The sequence below is a fragment of the Macaca thibetana genome, chromosome 13 (assembly GCF_024542745.1).
Source record: "Macaca thibetana thibetana isolate TM-01 chromosome 13, ASM2454274v1, whole genome shotgun sequence".
NCBI classification, from domain to species: Eukaryota; Metazoa; Chordata; class Mammalia; order Primates; family Cercopithecidae; genus Macaca; species Macaca thibetana.
Window position 1 is genome coordinate 91763556 of NC_065590.1, and position 23674 is coordinate 91787229.

The following is a 23674-nucleotide window of genomic DNA, read 5'->3' on the forward strand; positions in this document are numbered from 1 at the left end:
GTATTGTGAGCAGTTGTCTGTTGAAATAGCGTAGCGTAGGAGTAAGAGTATTGACTATCTAGCTGCCTAGGTTTGTGATCTTGGGTTTCTTAACTGCACTGCAGTCTTCTCACTTGTAAAATGGATATGCTCATAGTATTTACTTCATAGTGTTGTGAGAATGATTAATGAGTTAATGTGTGTCAACTACTGAGGAAAGTGCTTGGCACCAACTAAGTGTTACTTTAGTGTTAGCAATTATTATTACTACAGAATCCCATGCTGAAGCCTTGGCCTTATGTGCTTATATACTTCATATACTTATTGCTTTAAGCTTCTTACTGGAATATGTATACAGAACAGTTGCAAAGGTAACACAGATAATTCTTATATGCTATTCACCTAGGTTTTTTTTTTTCTTCTTATATGACCACAGCATATTTGTCAGAATTAGAAATTAGCACTGGAATAGTCCGTTCTGCTATAACGTGACACATGAATTCCTAAAAGTCATTGCATTATACAGAATTATTTAGTGAAAACCACAGGGCATATGAGAAAAGGGGATTAATGGTATAGTACTGAAGAAGTTTGCTCACTGGAACATATTTAGTAACCTAACAAAAATTGTAGCATAGGCTGGGTGCGGTGGCTCACGCCTGTAATCCCAGCACTTTGGGAGGCCAAGGTGGGCAGATCACCTGAGGTCAGGAGTTTGAGACCAGCCTGGCCAACATGGTGAAACCCCATCTCTACTAAAAATACAAAAATTAGCTGGGCATGGTGGCACACACCTGTAATCCCAGCTACTCAGGAGTCTGAGGCAGGAGGATCGCTTGAACCCATGAGGCAGAGGTTGCAGTGAGTCTAGATCATGCACTGCACTCCATCTTGATGACAGAGTGAGACTCTGTCTCAAAAAAAAAAAAAAAAAAATTGCAGCATAGTTTTACGTGTGTTGAATGGTTAAGAAATACTTACATACTAAAATATGGCCCTTTACCTTGAAAAATACCTGGATAAGCCCTTGTTTATGGAAGCTGGGTGTCAGAAGAGTTGCAGTTTGTGAGCTACTGGAAAGTGGAGAAAGGAGGGTGATCAGAAATCTGATGGAGAGTTGTAACACTAGCTGTGGACGGGAGTTGCTTCTCACACACTTGGTGAACTGAAATAGCTGGTAGATGTTTGAGGAATGTACATGCACACGGAATCCAGCGTGGCTTGGTTCAGCAGGGGGCAGTTTTCCATGTTCACCTGATGCTTCTGAAAGACGAAATTGTGCATCAGCAATTAGGAAATTTGTGTTACACTTAAGTTGTTTCCTAATATATCCATTCGTTGGAACAAATTTGCATTTTAAAACATAGCAGAACTGACTGTACAGTACTGTGAGCTAACTACAGATTTATTTGGATTTAACAGTTTTTTTTTTTTTTAAACTAATATCCTTTTTCTGTTTGAGGATACAGTCCAGGATACCACATTGCATGTAGACTTCCTTTACTTTCAATATCTGGAAATAAACTCTTGTTTTACCATATCTGTTCATTAAGAAATTCTTTGACAATTATATGTTTACTGAACAATGAGAATTGATACTCATTTATATTCCTAGATTATCTCCAGAATCAATAAGAAAATATTGAATTATAGTTAGTATATTTGAAATATTGCAGTATTTAAAATATTTTATAGTATAAGTGGAAAAACTCTGTTGATGGAATCTCTGTTGATTCTTCTTGCCCTCTTAGAAAAGCTGTTACTAGGCTGGGTGCAGTGGCTCACGCCTGTAATCCCAGCACTTTGGGAGGCTGAGGCGGGTGGATCATGAGGTCAAGAGATCGAGACCATCCTAGCCAACACGGTGAAACCCCGTCTCTACTAAAAATACAAAAATTAGCTGGGCGTGGTGGCGCACACTTATAGTCCCAGCTACTCAAGAGGCTGAGGCAGGAGAATCGCTTGAACCTGGGAGGCGGAGGCTGCAGTGAGCCAAGATTGCACCACTGCACTCCAGCCTGGCGACAGAGTGAGAGAGACTGTGTCTCAAAAAAAAAAAATAAAAAAATAAATAAATAAATAAATAAATAAATAAGAAAGAAAAGAAAAGCTGTTACTATAGTATCTGGCAATTTGCTTGCTTGTATCTAAGTTTAGTTAGGTTATTTGATGATTGAGAGTTTGACTGTGAAAAGCCTGCTGTAACATGCAGATGGACTGTAATTGAGTAAAGTATGAAAATATGTTTTCGGTGTTACTGAATTTGATTGCATGGATTATCTGTTATCTTCTAATTATTCCCGACCTTTGGTTTCACAGTAATTTTATGGCTTATCAGTAAGGCTAAAAATAAAAAGTGATTGAGTGAACAATTTTAGGTCAGCAGTGGTTTAGATCACATAGGATGCCAACTTAATCTTCAATATGTACCTAGTCCCCATCTTCAGAAACTGCTGTTTTCCTAGAGCACAGAAAGCACAGTCCCCTGCCTTCATTTAGAACAATGTTGCAAAACAGTGTAACAAATTGTATGACAATCCTGTTGGCAGAAGCGTTCTTCCCTAGGACCTCTTTGTGCTCTACATGCTTCAACTGATGCCTTTGGTACTTTATTCTCTTGCTAACCCTGGGTCGTTCCTGCTTTCCTTGGGCCTTGTTCCTTTTGTGCTCTCTGCCCCACTTGATGGTGCAACAGGATATTCAGGGTCTCCAGAAGTTTTCCAATTCCCATTTTTCACTGGGGAGTATCATTGGATAAAGAAATCTGGCATTCTTTTCTCCCTACTGATGAGTCATTGTCACTTACCCATACTGGAGGGCCTTCTGGTGACCAATTTGGAGGGTATTACTCTGTTTGCAGAGGTCATAGTATCCTGTGACAATTTTTTAAAAAAAATAACAACACTAACACATATCTCCTAGTAAAGTGCTGTAAATATAGTACATACATGAAATGATGGTTAATGACTGTTGAATGAATAAATGATTATGTGAGCAGATTTAGAAAATGCAAGGTAGTGTGACAAACTAAATAAGATTTTCTTGAAACTGAATCGGTAAAGAAAATGTGTTGTTGACTTTCTCAGACTGTAAGCATGGACATAATTCTAGTTATCTTCTTCCACAATCCTATTCAGAGCGAATACATCTTTTTTGCATTCATAAATCACACTTTGTATCCTTATATCTTGTTGACTCAGTTGAGCATAGGGACCATTAGGACCATTTGGCCATAATACACTTTTAGTTTTATCTTAAAAAATATTGAATTGTAAAATACACCTAACATAAAATTTACTATCTTAACTATTTTTAAGTGTACAGTTCAATATTGTTAAGTACATTCACATTGCTATGCAACCAATCTCTAGAACTCTTTTTATCTTGCAAAACTGAAACTCTATACCTATTAAACATCTCCCCATCCTCCCACCTAGCCCTTGGCAACCACATTTCAGCTTTGTATCTTAATGAATCTAACTTCTTTAGGTATGGCATATAAGTGGAAATACAGTACTTGTCATTTATTGACTTTTTGTTTTTTTTAGCGTAATGTCCTCAAGGTATGATATACTTCTGGTGAAATTAATATTAAGATTAAATAAGATTTAGAGTGGTTTCTACCTGTGGGTCATGTTTCTGTTTATGCTGCAAAACTGTAAAGGATGGAGATAAACTCTAGTTTGACATGGGAGATTATGTCACTATTTTTGCCTGAACCCCTTTGAAGAACCTCTTCTTCATCTTTTGGTGAGAAAGAGAGTATCCAACCTGAAGGAAACTTCTAGTATGTCTTCTGATACTTTATTTTACAACTCATGGATTTGAATAGGCAAACGTGGAGAATTTTTATGTTATTACAGCAGCATAAAACTTATGATATGAAAACAAAACATCAATATTCATATTACTAAAATTTCCAGTAGAACAAATTTTATATAGGTCAAATTGATTCACTTTATAATTTAAATCATTAATAAGAAACTCACCTTTAAAAAGATCAGAGGATATTATTCCAGTTCTTCACAAATGAAAGGTAGTTAGAAGTCTACTTTTAACTATATTTTAAGGCTTAAGTTGATGATATTTTGATAATTACATTAGTTTATGATTTTCCAGAAATGAAATAATTTGAACTGTCTTTTTTTTTTGACATCAAAATGGACTCTAGGCAGCTTTCAATTTAGAATGTAAATTGGCTGGATGTGGTAGCTCATGCCTATAATGCCAGCACTTTGGGAGGCCAAGGCAAGAGGATAGCTTGGGGGTAGGTATTTGAGACTAGCTGGGCAATGTAGTAAGACCCTGTCTCTACAGAAAATAAAAATAATTAGCTGAGCATGGTGGCACGCTTCTGTAGTTCCAGCTACGAGGGAGGCTGAGGTTTGAGGATCATTTGAGCTCTGGGGTTCAAGGTTATAGTCAGCTGTGACCACACCACTGCACTCCAGTCTGGGCAACAGAGCAAGACTCTGTCTCTAAAATGAATAAATAAATAAAAGAAGGTAAATTATCTTTTTCTCCCAGACAGTCCCAGAATCAATTACTGTTGGTATCGTTTCATAGTTTTATGGATATTCCAGGAAGTTGTCTTCCATAAGAAGAATGTTAATGTTTCTTGCAAAGCAGCTATTGGCTTTTGAATTTTAACCTTCTTTTGAGTGAAATTTATAATTAATCATGAGTACATGTAAACTCATTTAAAAATGAAAGCATCAACAATGAACCTGATGCTGAAAAAAAGAAAAATAAGTTTAAACATTTCTAAATTGCTTTATATTGTTTCACTTTCATTGAAAGAACAGTTTAACGAAAATGTGTGAGTCATATAAATTTTATATTATTTCAGAAATATTTGGGGAATACTTGTGTTCCATATAAAGGAACTATATTTGATTCAGTAAATAAATAGAAATGTGAATCAGATGTGGTACCTGTCCACAGATAAATTTGTCATCAGTGGGGAAGATCAGACAGGTTAGATACAACTTTAAGATAGATACAACTATCTTAAAATGCGTTATATGAGGAGTGTAGATAGGCTTAGAGATGGGAGAGATGCAACTTTCTGTTGCAAAGGAAGTGAATCAGGAAAGCCTTACTGGAAAAGATAAGATCTGGATCTAGACCTTGAAAATTGAGTATGTTTTTGATGTTGGGAAATTTGAATAGGAAAGAAGTGTCTGAGTGTATATTTAATCCAAAAATACTGAGGCTTTGTCTGCATCATATTGCTTATTCACAGAGTACAAAACATATTCCCAATTAACTTGTTAGGTGAAAATGAATTAGTGTAGCGTATTTCCGGTAAACAAAGATGAATCTCTCTTTATTTATGCTTTTATATAGCCTAGTCCTGTTACTTCTTTTTGTATTCCCTGAAATTTAAAAAGAAGTAATTTTCATTTGGTATTCTAGTTCTACCCTAATTTTGTTGTGGTAATAAAATATCACCTAAACTGTAGACTGGATGATGAAATATTTATGGAAAGATTAGGGCATTGCATTTACTTTTTTGATTCTCCAGGGAGACATAAAAGTGTTTCTTTTCCCTTTAACATTGGAAACTTGATTAGTTACCTAATCAAAATTCAATTCCCCTATGTGCAGTTTATTTCTGAGCTGCTATGAGGAAAGAACAATAAAATGGCTTTATATTTCGGGCTTGGAAAAAGTATTTGGCCTTCTGAGGTGACTGTCCACAGAGAGGAGTCCACAGAGTACTTAACAGGGTGGGATGTGCTGGCAGTTTGTGAATCCAGGAATAACCTTGTGGTTATATCAGCTAAGAAAGGCCTAACAGCCTCTATTGGCTGGGAACAGGGTTAGGATCTGTGGTAGGGGTAATTGGTTTGCATGTCTCCTGGCACTGTGGGCACTCTAGATCTTGATAGAATGAGTTCTTATCTTCCTATTTAAAGAAAAAAAAAGGCTTTAAGGCGAGCTCTCTGATTAAGAAGGTGTAAGTCAGTATTATTTCAGAGTAGTTTTTTGGGGCCTTAGAAGTATGTTGACATTGATATTTGTTATGCATCTGGTACTCTGGGGAGTCCTAAGGAAATGAAGGTATACTAATTAATTAACCCATTTCCTCTTTTATTCAACAAACATCTCATGATTGAGTATGGAACATTTGTCTTTAAGTGTACCTACCAACTTTATGTTTCACATATAGTTCACATAGCATGTTCATGAGATAAGCAGAAAGGGATTATTTTGCTTTTAGGGCAAAAAACTTGAGAGGCATTAGTGAAAGAGGTTCTGAAATAGGGAATTATTTTAATAAATAATTTTAATTTTATTATTGTTTTAGTGCGAATGTAACTATTTTCCAGTGTTTTTAATGTAACAATGTAATTTGCAGTTTCCATTTTTATTTGAAATTAAGGAATCTTTCTCTGAGAGAGTCTTTTTTTTTTTAAACTAATGTGTTCTCTTAAAAAGAAGGATACTATTACTAGAGTCAGATACCAAATGATACCCTTTTCATGGAGTTTTATTTCATTATTCATTTTCTTGCAAACTCTAAAAACCTTGACCAATAATTTCAGAATGTATGATTCTTACATAGATCGTAACATCTTCTGAATGGTTTTATTGCCTGAGGTAAATAGTCCCTATAATTCTTTTTGGTCCCACATTTAATTAGTATGTAAAACTTGTCTGTAACAGCCATGTGTGTTTATCACACTATATTTAATTAACATATAAATAAACCCTTTTTCTAATTTCTGATATAGGCAAGCCTGTTTAAGCATTGCATTTATAAGAAGAAACTTCTGCTAAGAATTAAAATCGTATTTTGTCGACAAGACATGCATTATTTTAAGAAAAGTTTTGTCCTCAGTGTGTGCCTATTGCATTTAATCCTAAAAGTTTAGATGCCATGTAATAGGAACTGTGAAAAAAAATCCATGACATATATGCATGTTGGGATCACATGGCATATGGTGTTGACATACTTAATGTGGAGAAGTAGTAGTATAGTATACTGGAAAGAGTGGTGCATTCCATCAGAAACAGGGACGTACATCTTGTGTGAGTACATGCTAGCTGTGTTATTTTTGGAAAGTCACTTGGCTTCAGTTTCTTCAAGTGTGAAATGGGAAATTGTAGAGGTATTTATGATTAAGTAACGTAAGAGATACATCATCTAGCACAGTTGCTAGCATATAAGTGGTGTTCATTAGACAGTAATGGTGGTGATAATAGGGGATATGGTTGTAGGAGTGGCAGCAGCAATTTTTTCTGTAGATGTTGATGGGAATATAGATTATATTATAGGTATCTTTTAATTTTAATTTTATAATTTAATTTTAATTTTATAATTTTAGGCTTGCAAAAGGCTGAAGATGAATGAACAAAATAGAAAATTATAATAGGAAATTGCTATAGTTCAGTTGATGATGCCCTCTCCAAAATTCATGTTGAAACTTTATTCTTAGTGCAACAGTATTAAGTGGTGTGACCTTTGGGAGGCCAAGTCCGCATGATGGGATCAGCACCCTTATAAAGGCTTGAGAGAAAGAAGTGCTCTCTTGCTGTTTTGTTCCTTTCACCATGTGAGGACACAGCCTTCATCCCCTCTGGGGGTCACAGCGACATGATACTATCTTGGAAATAGAGACTAGGCCCTCACCAGACACGAAACCTCTGATTTTGGGTTTCCTAGCTTCTGAAACTGAGACATAAATTTCCGTTCTTTATAAATTACCCAGTCTCAGGTATTTTGTTCTAGCAGCATAAATGGACTAAGACAGGAATATTTCTTGTTGATAACACTGATGCTTGGATTTATTATCTGAGACAGTGCCCCTTTCCTGGTGTGAGGTACCTGAGCTTCCAAATTACTAATAAAGTGCTTAATGAGCATTGCATCAAATGAAGTTGAGGTTTTAAATTTCACTTTTAATTGAATTATGGATACAGGAAAATGAACAAATCATAAATGTGCAACTTGATGAATTTTCACAAAGTGAACAAGATTTAAGAAACAGAATATTACCAGCATCTCTCGTGCTCTCTCCTTTTACCATCTTCTAGCCATCTCACTCCAGAGAGCCAAGAGAGCCGCTACCCTGGTTTCTAACACAGCACATTAGCCTTTTCTCTTAATCACAGGGAGTGGTTCAAGAGAATTATTTTACCTAAACTCTGGGAAAACATAAAGAACTGTTTTTCCCTCTCAACAGTGATGAAATTCTCATGTCCTTCAAGTCAGATGCCTTTCTTGCTTTTCTAATGTTGGATGTACACTGACTTTTAAAAACAATTTAAAGTGTGTTATTTATGAACAACATACAATGGGATCTTTCTGTATTATCCAGTCTGGCAATCTGTACCTTTTAATGGGCATGCTGAGACTTAACGTTTGTATTCCAGGCATGGTTCAATGTGGTTCAGTATAAAGCTGATGTTTTAAACTGGTATTTGTTTACTACTGTCCCATTGATATTATCATTTGTTCACTACATGTCCCATGTGTTGGTATTTGGTGTTCGTTTACTACTTGTCCCATTTTTGGTATTTGTTTTGGTATGTTTGCTGCTTGTCTCAATTTTTCATTGTTTCCCCTTTTTTCTTTATCTGTTTTCTTTTGATTTGAATATTTTTATGATTACATTCAATCTCCTTCATTGAATTGTTAGTTACACTTTCTTTTGATTTTTTTTTTTTTTTTTTTTTAGTGGTCGCTCTAGGGTTTATAGTAGACTTCTTTAACTTATAATAATCTGCCTTCAGATAGTTTAGTAGTACTTCATGTATAATGTAAGAACTTACAATAATATTTTTCCATTTTCCTCTTTCTGGCTTTTGTACTATTGTTGCCATACATTTAACTTTTAGATGCATGCGTTATGAACTCCATAATACATTTTTGTTATTTTTGCTCTAATCAGTAATTTTTAAAAATTGAAAACGTATTTTGTTTTTACACACATATTTACCATTTCCAGTCCTCTTCATTGCTTTGTGTAGATACAATTTATATCTGGTGTCAGTTTCCTTCAGCCTGAAATACTTCCTTTAGCATGCCTTGCAGTGCTGTTGTTGAATTCTCTTTGCTTTTATGTCTCTGGAGAAGTCTTTGCTTAGTTTTGGAAGATTTTTTTTTTTTGACTATAGAATTCTAGGCTAACAGTTGTACTTGTTTAGTACCTCACTGGAGCTAGTCTTCTGTCTTCTGGCTTGTATTGCTTTAAGCATAACTCTGCTGTCATTCTTGTCTTTGTTTCTCTTTGCATAATGTGTCTTGTTTTCTTTGGAGCTTTTAAGATTTTATTTATAACTAGTTTTGAGCCATTTTATTATTATATGCCTTGGTGTGTTCTTCTTTGTGTTTATTCTTGTTGTTGGTTATCAAGCTCCTTGGATTTCTGGACTTAAGAGTTTCACCAAATTTAGGAAATTTATGGTCATTATTTCTTCAAATATTTTTTTCTCTTCCCTGTTTCTCCTTCCCAATATGCACACTTTTTTTTCTGGGACTCCAATTATATGTATGTTGACCATGTGATCATATCTTACAACCCATTTAAAAAAGTTCTTTTTTATACTGATTTTATTTTGGATTTTAAAATTTCTGTGTCCTTAAATTTACTGTTCTTTTCTTCTGACTTGTCTATAATTGATGCCTTCAGTGTATTTTTTTTTTTTTAAATCTCTAAGACTGTGTTTTTCATTTCTAGAAGTTTGATTTGGGTCTTGAATATTCTGTACCTCTTGTTCTCATGTCATTGGTGGTTTTTTTTTTTTTTTTTTTTTTTATTCCTGAAAAGTATTCTGAAGCTTTTTTCTGGGGTACAGTTACTCAAAAACTTTGATGCTTTTGAGGCTTACCTTTTAGCCTTGTTAGTGGGAACAGCGCAGCCTTTAGTCTAAGGCTAATTTTGCTCTCCTGCGGAGGTAATATTCTTATAAATAATAAAATAAAATGTGTAATATATAATAAAAATAATAAAACCTGATACCCTACAAATTACTAATTTTTTCTATTTTGGCTGATGGGAACATGAACTATTCCTGGCCCTATGGGAGGTCCAGGGATGTTCCTTCTGCTCCTTTTTTGGTTCTTTCCCCATCCTTGTGTGATTTCATCACAGGTACGCACTGAGCGGTGCTTAGTCGATGACTAGAGGGAACCCTCCCAGGATTTTTGGAGCTTTCTTTCTCAGTGCACATTCTTTCTTCTCTGATACACTGTCTGTAAATTCTAGCTACCTTGGCTCTCTGACTTTCAAACTCTGTCTCTGCAGCCCAGAAGGCCTGCCAGGCCTTGTTTAGAGTTCCCTTTTTTATGCTGCAGCCTGTCACTTCTCTTCAGGCAGTGAGCGAGGGCACTGCTGGGCCCACTTTGCTTTTTTCCCTTCCCTTAGCATCATTATCCTGCAGTGCCTGGTGTCCTGCTGTCTATTTTTGGTGGTGGTGGTGGTGGTTTTTTAGATTAATTGAAGAGATTCAGTACTGTTCCTGTTACTCCATACTTTATTGTTATTCAAAGCAGAAGTTCTCTTTTAGTGTTTTAAAGTAATTTTCCTGAGCTGATCTTTTATTAATCTGTTTTGTGTAGTTTTGTTCATCTCATTGGTTGAGTTCTTATCCCTGTTGTCATGGAGCCCTTTTTTGTCCTTTCCCATAACATATGATTTATTTAATCAAAATACAAGTTCCACCAGCCACCTCATGGTGTGTACTATAAGGTTAGCTTCTCTATGCAGTTGATTAAATGGATTTCAGAATTAGGAACAGGTGAAAGGCTTTCCTTAATCTGAAAATTACAGAAAGTGATCTAGAAATGTAGTTGAAATACAGTCTATTTTAACACATGGACTTTTCATTACTGCTAACAACAAATATGCAAAGCTGTAATATATTGAGAGCCAGAGATGTTCTTTTTCCAAATTGCTGTCCCAGAGGTTCACTGTCAGCGCAGGCATTGGGGAGAGTTGGTGCCAAGTGTTCTCTCTCAAGGACATTTATGGACAATTTTTTGAAGAAACAGTCACATGTATCCCACTTCATTCTTGGACTCTTGGATCTCATTCTGCCTCTTGAGTCATTTTCTCTTTGAATACCAGTGGCACTTTGTGTCTCAATTGTCAACTTATTATTATAGCATCTATTTTCTGGTCTATTTTTGTGTTTCTTGAGGGCAGGAGCAATACCTTTGTATTTATTTTTTAAAATTTTAGTTGCTCAATAAAGGTTTGTGGAATGAATGAATGTTATGTAGTTAAAAATCTATATTAGTAATCATAAGAACTGTTTTCTTCAAATTCTTCAATGTTTTGTTTCCCTTCTCTACCTAACTCTAGTTTAATTTTGAACCTCATCAACACTAGAAGTGTGTTAGACTTACTTGCCCTGCAGGTAGCTACACCATTGTCTTCCTAGTCACATTCTGTTGAACTGACATCAGAACCTCTCCCTCTTCATTTCCAGAGTCATTTCTTCAGCTGTGATTGTATGCCTGTCTGCAGTGTAATTTTGCCTAGACTCAAAGAACTCATGATTGTAAAAGGCTGCAATAGACTTGTGCAGCAGTATCTCAGGGCAAACAGCCTTTGTGCTTCTTTATTAATAGCTTAGGACTTTCCACCTCTCTCTCTCTTTTAAGAGATGGAGACTCTCTGTCGCCCAGGCTGGTCTCAAACTCTTGGGTGCAAGTGATCCTCCTGCTCAGCCTCCCCAGTAGCTGGAACTCCAGATATCCTCCACCACGCCCAGCTAAATTCCACATTTCTTTGTACTCGTAAGTGCTCATACACAGGCGAAGAGTTACCTGTCCTGTAGAACATTGCATTGTTGCTGATGGCATGGGTGGAAAATAGGGAGTTGTATAGACCATTTTGGGAATTTAGAATTATGAACATTTGAAAAAAAATCTTATGTGCGTTTTTTGAATCTTTTGCCACAGGAAAGCATTGCATATACCCTTATGATTTGGGGATAGTTTTTGTTTTTTCATTTATTTATACATAATCATCCATTCATCCTTCAGTCTGCCCTTCCTTCTGTCCTTCCTTCCATCCATTTATCCATCTATTAAATATGTAGTAAGGTTTAAATAAATGCCAGGTATTCCACTAAGGAATCAAAAATGATGAAAGCTTTGAAGGAGCTCATAGTTTAGTGAAGGAGCAAGACACATAAATAAATAATTATAATTCAGTGCAATGACAGCAGTAACGGAAATACATGAGATGTTTAATAACATGGAAGAAAGTCTGATAAGCTTGGTCTGGGAACATCAGAAGGTTTCAATTTTTTTCCTCTAATGAACACTGCATTGATTGACACAGTTAAAGACAACATTATAAATATGCATGTTGTGAATCATACTACCTTTCTATCCATTTAGATGAGGTTAATGTGCTATATTTATGATTTTTAATTTTTCTTTTTGAATATTTTATAGCAACATTTTTTTCCTTCCTGCTGCCTTTGTATAACTTGGTTTCCAAAGTATAATTTTTTCTGTCATTGGAGGATTTTTCACAAGCTAGAGAAGCACAGTGATTCATTTCAGGAAGCTTGCTAATTAGTTACTTGATTGAATCATTTCAGTGAGATACTACTGTGAGTTAGGTACTGGGAGTATAAAGTACCCTCCTCTGAAATATGTGTATATAAATACTTACAGTAGCAGTGAGATGAATGCAGAAAGCGTTATCTGTAGCCAAATAGTCTTAGCTATGTAGTCCTCCTCTTAAGTTGACTTTTATAGTTTTTATTTAATGTGAAATAAGTTTTCACAACTTGATTTAATCTTATCTTTCTAGTTCTTAAGAGTTTTTTCCTTTGAGAGCTCTGATTTTAGAATGAAGAGAGTATCAATGATCTGTTCCTACTGATCATTCATTCATTAGTGACTATTTTTGAGCTCATGTGAGTTACTTATCTGGAAATTTATAATTGTGATATGTACCTTTTAGGGTGTTTATGATTAAAGATTAAGTGAAATAATGCATTTAGATAAATTTAATTAAAATTATTGCATATATGTTATTATGCATGTAACAGCACTGGGAGTTGTGATGGACACAAAGGGGTTTTTTTCAGAGAATATTTGCTTTTAGTGGGGAGACAATCTAGGAAATTAACAATAAATAAGAACTCCAGGGAACTTGAGAAGCATACCACTTACACGCTATCGAAAGATTAAATGCCACATGGTTGTCCAGATAAATAGTGAGGATTTAGAACAAAAAGAAACCAATCTGGACTGGAATGGCTGCCGTAACATCTTTGGGAAGCTGGAATTTGAGCTGGAAAAGGCGGAATTCAAATAAGTAAAATACCATAGTGGCTGAGAGCATAGACTCTGGAACCAGACTGCCTGGGTTCAAATTCAAGCTGCAACTTAGCTATTTGACCGTGGACAAGTTGCTTAGTGTTTCTGTGCCTGTGTCTCCTCTCCTGGATAATATTGTCTATCTCTCAGGGCTGCTGAGTTTACATATATGATTGCTTAGAATTTATATTTGTGCTTGCAGATAGTTAAGTACTGTATAAGTATTATACATAGGCTGGGCAGAGTTGAATGGTTTTATAAATAGTGTGCGAAATGTCCATTCAGCACAGTTTAGAGGCAAGAACATACGGGGATTCTAAAGGGTGGCTGTGAAGAAATCAGTCTTCCTTTGGCTTGGGGTCTGCATAGGCATAATCTGTGCTTTTTTTGGTAAGATGAATGAAAAGGACATGTAAAAGTATTCTTTCCTCTCTAATCATTTTGTTCAAAATCCATTAGCACTACATACTCACATAGGGTTAGGTTTTATAATGAACGCTGAATATAGTTCTTGAATATTTTGGTACTTTTCAGTAGTTTTGTAGTTGATAAATTTAAATGTCTTATAATTTTATCTTTGTTCTGAAAGTGGTTTTTCTGGTGTCATTAATAGTCTAAAGGCTATTTGTCAGGGTCTGCTTGTCTTCATGTAATGTGAAATAAGGGTCTCTATTATTCTCTCCACTGGTTCTGTGTCAGTCTAAGTAACAGAATAGGGAGTGGAATTTATTAGATTGCTCTCATATTTCTTCCCATTTGGTAGTTGTAGATATGTACTTTTGGGCCTCCCCTGTATGAGGATTATTCTCATCAATCCTTGGTTGACTCAGATCTCAGATCTTTCCGTGTTACTACATTTAATATATATTCTCCCTCACTGAATGGAATACCAGCAACCTCGAGCCTATAGGTTAGTTAATTACTATAAATGAAAGTTGTAGTTAATCAATTTTAAGTTGAGTCTCTATTTTCATCAGTGTCATACTGCAAATATGAACATCATACCAAAAATAAATGAACAATAAAACCAATATATTTATAAATATTTTATGTTTATAACACCAAATTCAGAATGTAAAACTTATTACCTAAGTGTTTTATTTGGGAAACTTTTTGATGCGCGTCATTTTAGCTTATTAAGTACAAGGCCATTGAAATTATGCTTGAGGATTTCTTTCCTGGTGACTTTCTTTGTAATGAGCATAGGCATCCGTCATTGTTCTGAGGACCTTCAGTGTCTCTTGTTCGAAATTAGGGTAATCTGCCCAAGAGGCAAGTGATACTGGTGAAGGTCAGTTTTCATACCAGTGACTTCTGTAGTAATCTGTTTTGTTATCTCTCTTGTCATCTGTTTTCTCTAGTTATCTATTTTGTTTGTCTCTCTTGTTTTGTTGACATTAATCACCTTGTATCGAGCAGCCTTTCTCAGTTATATAACTGACTTTTTGGGAAATTACTTAACTAATTTATTTTTTTGAGACAGTCTCTCTCTGTCACCCAGGCTGGAATGCAGTGTTACAATCACAGCTCACTGCAGCCTTCACCTCCTGGGCTCAAGTGACCCTCCCACCTCAGCCTCCCAAGTAACTGGGACTACAGGCCTGTGACACCTTCCCCTACATCCTTGCTAGTCTTTTTTTTTCTTATGCTTTTCCTTGAAGAGATGAGGTCTTGCTCTGTTGCCCACGCTGGTCTCAAACTCCTGGGCTCAAGTAATCTTCCCTTCTCTGTGCCTCCCAAAATGCTGGGATTATAGGTGTGAGCCACCAGGCCTGGCCCTGGGAAATTCTTTAATACTTCTCATTGAAGTTTGTGGCTTTCTCTTGTACTTTAATGATTTTCCAAACTAGTTCTCCTTTATAATAATCAAATTGTCATTTGCTCATGGTTAAAAACTAATTTTAAAACTTGGTTTGAAGCATTTGGGACAGAGACAATGCCTTTTGGAAATGGATGCTTGTTTCTACTTCATAAAATCAACTCATCACATTTTCATATTACTGTTAATTGCCATTTTACTCAGAATGGTGTAAGTGGAGGTTATCACAGTTGTTAGGTATTTGGAGATGTAATCATTGATACAATTATTAATATGATGCTATTATTATTTATCATAAAGTAGATCTTGAAATGTCAACCAGAGTCATATATATATTGTATTCACTACTGTGAAAAACCTTCTTGCTGGTATTAATGTTTTTATAACATTTACTGTATGCCAGGTACTCTTCTAGGGGCCTTTTATATACTAACGAATCTGATTTTCTCCTAATCCAAATGAGCTAAATACTGTTATTATCCCGTTTTCACTAATGAGGAAGGTGAGGTACAGGCAGTTTGAGTAACTCCATCAAGGTTCTATAGCTATGAAAGGTTGATGCGCAATTCTAACCCAGAGGTTAGACTTCTCTAAGAGCATACTCTGAAGTATTATGGATTAGAATTCAAGAAAATCTTTGCTTTAGTCTCATTTTCATTTGAGCAGGCAGTATTGCAGTATTTACTAAGTAGATGAGGCAGCTGGGTCCCAGAGATTAAGCTGGTGGTGGGAGGAGGCAAATCGAAATCCTAGAGTGCTGTTGTTTTCACTCTTGTCTCTCTTTTACACGTTGCTAGCCTCTGAGAATACTGGTAAGTTTCAAAATATCTTCTCAGTTTCTGCTCTGTTTTCTAAGTTATTTATAAATGAAATTGAATCCCATTGGTCCAGAAGAGAACTCTGAATAATGCCTTTGGACAGCTTTTTTTTTTTTCCCAGCTTGGTGTTATGAGTGATTACTAACTTTTAAATTGGTTTCTCGTTGAGTTTCAGATCAATTTGACTTGTTCAGTGATGGTAACCACAGTGTAGTTATACATGTAGGTCCCAGTTATTATTATTTTTATTCTTTATTTGCCAGAACGTTTTATTCTCTGCTAAATAATAGAAATAAATGTAACTCCACATTTTAAAGCCAATGCATAAAAGGTGGCAATTACAAGTAATACACTGTCTATTTAACCTTTTGTTTCCAAGGCATAGAACATGAATAAAAGAACTTTTTAAAAGTTTATTCTTCCAGATATTTCTTTGAAATAAAACATTTATACTTAGTTTGAGAAATAATTGGTGGGAGAATTGTTGGATATAATAGAACTTGTTATATTCATTCCCTTCCTGCTGACAGATAAATGCTACCGTCAAATGAAAGCCAGCATAGTTTATTGTTTGAAATAAAACAATGAATAGGGTTCTAATATAAAGAATCCTAAAATTAAGCAAAAGCAGCCATTATTTTGTAAAGAGATAATTTGAGTTTACCATATAATCCTTTTTTTTTTTTTTTTTTTTTTTTTTTTTTTTTAGTGGAGACGATGTATTTAAATCCTAAGACTTCCCAAGCAGGGGAAAAATAGAAAAATAAGATGAAATAAAGTATATGTAAATGCAGTTTCATGTTTATAGAACTTGAGATTCAAGTGTCAGTTTTATACTTACCCAAAGTTTCTATAGTTCTATAGGAGGAACGGTATGATTTCTAGGTTTCTTTCCAGCTACAATTTTGCCTAACCCATTTAGTAATTGTCTTAATGTCTAATATTTGAATTGTGAATAGAATCCATGAAAAGGGTTTTCTCTGAATCTTATTAAACATTCTGTCATTCTGCTTACCTAATGAAAGATAAGTAGCTAAAATTTGGGCACTTTTCAAAAGGTAAGAACAGAACCAATAATTAATTTGAAATGTAAAGAATGGTGCCATTTAGGGTAACATGTATTCTTGTCTTTTTTTTTTATTAACTGAGATACAATGAGATAGCCAACTATCCAGTTAGTAGAGGTATACCATTACTACTAGTGTAGCTTGCCCTTCCATCAGTTTAATAATATGTATTAGGAAAGCATTGTTGTTCTCACTCTTATACCTGTAGATTCTGTATAAACATACCTCCTTGACATATCCATTTTTTTATAAACAAACTATCACCTTCCTTTGCTATATTCCAATCTTAAATTTTTGTGATATCCCTGAGATCACCTTAAAATCTTTTTGTTGTGTTGTCAATTAATTCAACCTACATACAGTTTTTTGAGCCTGCTAAATGCCAGGCACTATTTTGGGTGCTGAGGATATAGCACTAGACAAAATAAACAAGAATCCTGACTTTAAGGAGTTTTTATGTTGGCTGGAGAGAAGATCCTGTTTATTTCTCAAATGTTATCATTTGAAGCAAAATAAAGAACTTATGGTGATTTTATTAGTACTTTGTATGCCTAAAATTTGGTTTAAAATACATTATTTTGTAGAAACATCCTGGAAGAAAAAGAGCAAGAAGAAGGGTTTTTTTGTTTTTACATGAACATGAGTGATCAAACCTAAGATTAAACCATATTCTGTAGATATTAGTTTTAGTGGACTAGTAATGTATAAGTTATATATCTTAGTTTAAATGTATCTTTTAATATGCATGTAAATGGTCCTTTTTGGGTTGTCTATATTTAATCTTGAGAAGGCTCAAATTGCCCTCTACCGACTGGGCACAGTGGCTCACACCTGTAATCCCAGAACTTTGGGAGGCTGAGGCGGGTGGATCACCTGAGACAAGGAGTTTGAGACCAACCTGATTGATACTGTGAAACCCTGTCTCTGTAAAAAAAAAAAAAAAAAAAAAATTGCCCTCTACCTGCTGTGTACAAATCTGACTGGTGGCTCCTGATGCATGGAGGGGGAATGGTGGAAAAGTGGTTGGGGTCTAGACTATAGTCCCTATGTCCTTTCTACAGGCAGTTTAGTATGCTAGCTAAAAGTGTAAGCTTTGGATTCAGACTGGTTGTGTTCAAATCCTGGCTTTGTCAATTTATTATCTTTGTTAGGATGGACAAGTTAATTTATGCTTTAGTTTTCTCATTGTAATATGAGGAAGATGATATCTACTGCATTAGATTGGTAGGACTAACTTGAGACATTTTATGTTAACAGCATTGTGTCATGTCTAGTCCATAGTAGATCAATCAGTGCTAAAGATTATTGTTGTCACTGATCATTGCTGATATAGCAGCAGCAGCAGTAGTAATAGTAATAGTAATGCTATTATTATAATCATCGTGGTCATCGTAATCATATCAGTGGTGATCAGCAAATTTAGAAACAGACTGATTGTGCTGTACATTGAAAATACAGCAAATGTGAAAATGTGTTTTGGTTAAAAAAATATATATATATATCTGTTTTCTTATTTCTGTTCAGTAAAGAAACCATTTTACAACTTACTAGTGTCTACATACCAAATGAGTATTATTTTGCTGAGGGATCCTAATAACTCTTGCATCTAATATATATTTTGAATAGAAAATACAAATCTCAACTTGTGGTACATTTTTCTAAAATTATTTTAGAAAACATTTTATGTAGCTTAAGGAACCATGTCTGCTTTAATTAGAAAGGTCATAATAGCTTGCTAGGTTTATGTATTTTCTCCTCATTCCTCAATTCATTGCTATAATTTATTCTTATATGAGAAGACTGTCATCATCATCATCATCCTTGTATCCAGATGTTATCTTTTTTAGTTTTCAGTGATCTGTAATAAAATATTAGTTATTGACATGGAAGCAAATAAAATGATTTTTTGTTTGGTGACAACTGGAATAGTATGGTTGTGGCATCCATTCTAAATCATCATTTGTATGATTTAAAATTATGGACTCACACACCTTCAAAAACCTATCTCTGGTACATAGTTTGCTAGGATATTACATGCTAACTGGAAATCTGTATTTTAGATATACAATATAATAAACATCTTATTTTGTATATCTAATGGGGAACCTTGACTTTGGATAATTTGCCCCAATAATAATAACTGCATGGGTGATGCTGTTGATTAATGAATCGTCACTGCCCCTTCCCAGACCTTATTAGCTTTCCTCTTCTGCTTTAAAACCCTCCAGTGGTTTCTTATTACTTTTTACTTGAAGACCAATCTCTTCACCAACATAATTTTCAAATGTTTATGAAGTATTTCTTGTGCAAAGCATGTTGTATAACCTAATAATATAAGAAAGTGGAATCCTTTTTCTGGGGTTATGATAAATTTTAGGAAAATGCTACTGTTGATATTCAGAAATATTAGAGAAAATGTTTTATTGAACTATAAAGCAAGGCAATTGAAGTTTGTTTTAACAATTTTTGTCTTTATTCTTAAATCAGAATGATTTAGTTGTTTTCGTAGACTCATGGATGTTAAAGCTAAAAGGAACTTTAGAGAGAATGTTTGAAGCCCTTCATTTTAGAGAGTCACATGCCAGAGAGTGCCTAGCTCATGGAGAGACAGATTTGTTACTGTTTCTCAGGTGTCCTGACTTGTGGAATGTTGCTCTGCTCTATTAACATACTGTGTTTACCTTGCTTTTCCATTTAAATTTATTCTTTTTTTTTTTTTTGAGATGGAGTCTCGCTCTGTCGTCCAGACTGGAGTGCAGCGGCGCGATCTTGGCTCACTGCAAGCTCTGCCTCCTGGGTTCACGCCATTCTCCTGCCTCAGCCTCTCGAGTAGCTGGGAGGCACCCACGTCTATGCCCGGCTAATTTTTGTATTTTTAGTAGAAGCGGGGTTTCACTGTGTTAGCCAGGATGGTCTCGAACTCCTGACCTCGTGATCCACCTGCCTCAGCCTCCCAAAGTGTTGGGATTACAGGCGTGAGCCACCACGCCCGGCCTAAATTTATTCTTAATTATATTCAGTCAGGCCTTATATTTGCCTCCTGTAGATTTTCTTTCTTGATCATGGCTTACTGCAGTCTCAACTTTTCAGTAGGGCTCAAGCCATCCTCCTATATCAGCTTTCTGAGTGGTTGGGACACTGGGACGACAGGCCTGCCACCACCACACCTGGATAATTTTTAAATTTTTTGTAGAAATGAGGTCTCACTATGTTGCCTAGGCTAGTCTTGAACTCCTGGGCTCAAGCAGTCCTCTCTCCTTGGCTTCCTAAAGTGTTGGAATTACAGGCATGAGCCACCTTACCAGGCCTAGATTTTCTTTCTCTTTTCAGTGATACTTTTCAACCTGCAGAATCAGTCCTTTACTCTTGCTAGTACCTGTCTTCTAGGTCTGTGCTATCTAATATGGTAGCCACTGGCCACATGTGGCTATTTACATTTAACTTAATTAAAATTAAATTAAAAATCACTTTCCTAATCTCAGTAACCATATTTTAATTGCTTATAACCAGTAAGCATTTACATAGCTGGTGGTTACTGTGTTGGATAGCACAGATGCAAAGCATTTCTGTGATCTCAGGAAGTTGTGTTGAACAGCACTGCTCTGGATTGTAAGCTATTGGGGCAGATGACCATTTGTGTTGGTTTTAACAACATGCACTACAGGCTCTTGATGAGTTTTTTAGAATATGTGAATGAAAACTTACCCATGCCGTCCTTTAATTACTTGCCAAATTTTTTATTTGTAATTTTTCTTTTTGAGCCATTTTATGATTCAGCAATATGGTATTTCCCATTTACATAGTATATATAATATGTATCCTGTACCACTTAAAATACTATGAGCACGAATCTTAGAGATTAACGTTATAGAGATGCTATTTGCATTATACTCCTTGTGTGGCTAAGTCATTGGACTAATGTGCATTTTAAATGCTTATTTTTTTAAATTTAAGTTTTAACGGTGACTCCCTGATGATCGTTCCTTGGCATGAACACAAACACCGAGCTAAGGATTGGTGCGAGGAGCTGGCTTGCAGGTCAGTATGAGTCTGCAGGAGGCATCTTGGCTTCTCTGTGTGATGGGTAAACTGATGGCCCTGGCAAAGTGGTGTCTGACCAATGAAACCTTACTTGATGACACTCCCTAATTTAGAAAGTTTGAGTGAAGTTTTAAAAACCTCCTTTGACTCAGTTATGTTAAAATTTTTTAATGGAAAAATTAAATGCTACAAAAGAATTATGGTACAAAATGATGCTTATTACAACAACTGTTTTCATTTTGTGTTTTTCCCTTTCGGTCTTTCACATATAGTGATATTAATTTTTTTTATAGTTGTAATTATGGTATGTATGCAATTTTGTTATGGATTAGTTTTAGTTTTTATTCTTGTCATATTTAAGTTTGGGAAGCCTCAGAATGTGTAGGCATCCAGTACTGCAGAAGTGAGGGTGGGAGTCGGTGTGGGGCTGAAAATTCACATGAGGGATGTTGGAATCTCTTTATGCCCTACTCCTCAAAGTTGGGTAAATACTCCTTCACTCTCTCTCCTTCCTTTTTGTTTTTTGTTTTTCATGTGAGACAAGAGGTTTATGTTTTTTTTTTTTTTTTTTTTTTTTTTTTACTCATGCATTGAGGCAGAGGGCCTCTAAATTGAGCTAGAAAACCTTTAAATTACTGGATATTAGGCACAGCATAGGAGGAGTTGAGTTTTTGGTTTGAAAATGTGGGCATTTAGAAAATGTATGACCTGAATGTCCAAACTCTGGTTTTCTTCCCACTCACTGCTCCTAGATGCAGGCATATTCCCCGAGTAGAAGTTTAGAGAGTTCTTTTCTGGAGGAATGAGTAACCTCTAAAAAGAAGTTTCTAGATACTGAGATGTGGTCCTCAAAGGTTAGTGCACCACAAGGTCATAATGAAGCCAACAAATGAACAGGTTCTGCTACCCCGCAGAGCTTCCTGGACATCCGAGGTTAGACTCCGGCAGGAAGAACAAATGAACAAGAAGGGCGAAACATACAGAAAATGAAACTAAAAGAAAGTGATACCACATACACAAAGAAAACTTCAAAAATTATCATTAATATTACCTGGAGATAAGAGAAGATACTGTATTTGTGAAATATCAGTATCATTGTATAAAATAGAAACAGAATTAAGAGAAATTTAGGACATTAAAAATGTGATAGTTGGTACATAAAAATTAGAAGAGTTGGAAGATAAAAGCAAGAAACTTTCCTAGAAATTAGGTTAAAAATACATAACTGGAAAATAAGAGAGCAGATATTTAAAAAAAGAAGTCTAATACTCAAGTTATAGATGAAAGAGATGTCATGGGTAATAGAAGGGAGGAAATTATAAGAAATAATTCAAGCCTATTGCTTTGAATTGAAGATTATGCATCCTCAGAAATGCCTATTACATTACAGCATAACACCATGACCTTCCAGAATATTAGGGATATAGTCTTGTGAAGAGAAAGGCATGTTACATAAAAGGAGTTAAGAATCAGAATGACCTCAGGCACCTCAGGAAAAACACTAGAAACTAGAAAACAATAGAGCAATCCTTTGAAACTTTTGGAGGAGAATTTTTTTTTTGCTATAGATTTCTGTATCAGTTAAAATCACAGTCAGATATGAAGTTAAACACCTAAAGGTTTATAAAATGTACTGTTGCCATTGTAATGTCTATGGTAATTGATAGTGTAGAGTTGAAGGGGAGACTGGGGAGAGTGGAAAGCAAGAAGAGAGCTGGGCTAACAAGCCTGTGTCCTTGCTGGTACTCATGCTGGGGGAGAGGAGGATGCTGTAGCAAAGGTGACTGAAAAGGGGCAGCCAGAGGGAGGAATGCTTCACAGCGTGACGGCAGACTGGCAAGGGGCAAAGGGCATTTCCAGAAGGGGGAGCCTTCAGTTCTATCAAAGGGTGCTGAAAAGGAAATAAATACACAGAACTGAAAGAGGTATCAGATGAACTCAACGTTACTGTTGGCCCCTTTTCCCTGCAAAAATAGAGCAGATGTAAGAGATGCCAGGAGGAGTGAGTGATGTGCTTCGTGTGGCAGAGCTGGGGGAAAATCCCTGGAAGAATGTTAACAACACTGTGAGACTAGTAAGTGAAGGACCATTCCATATATAGGGAGGTTTTATTGTAGTGGCAGGTATAAGCAAAGTAGGTTGTCTAAGACATGTGGATAAAATGTCCCAATGTTTACAGGCTGTGTTTCTGCTAATAATTTTAACAAAAATAACAGTAAATAAAATTAAGCACTTCCTTTGTGTCAGGCAGTGCTGTTATTTTGAATTTTCACAACATTCTTGTATAGTGTTTTTCCCCATTTAAATAGAAGGAATAAAAGGAATAAATAGGAATAAAGGAGATCTTAGACTAGTTTTAGTTAAGGAATTTGCAGGTTTCACAGCTTTCTGTGATGGAATTGTACGTCTGATTCTATTCTGACTCCGAAGCTCATTGCCTTACAATAAGAACCATTGTAGCACCAGTCATGTACTACCAACTTGCTTTAGATGAATGACTATCCCTAATGGAACACAGCATTTTTACATATGCCCATCTGATATCTCTTAGTTTGTTACTTTCTATTATTTCTTTTTTGTCCTTAACCATGGAAGGCAATTGGCCATGATCATTCTCATTAAAAACTCCTCAGAGTCTGCGATCCCCACGAGGTCA

The 23674-nt window shown here is 35.6% G+C and overlaps 1 protein-coding gene across 3 annotated transcripts in view; it reads left to right on the top strand.

The window, feature by feature from the left end:
* The window catches only part of NBAS (NBAS subunit of NRZ tethering complex), a 394766-nt gene that overhangs the window by 108721 nt on the left and 262371 nt on the right, over positions 1 to 23674 (top strand). For all 3 annotated transcript variants that reach the window (XM_050754036.1, XM_050754037.1, XM_050754038.1), the window contains one exon: positions 20932 to 21015. In XM_050754036.1, coding sequence (XP_050609993.1) covers positions 20932 to 21015 — 84 coding nt within the window. The remainder of the gene's footprint in view (positions 1 to 20931; positions 21016 to 23674) is intronic.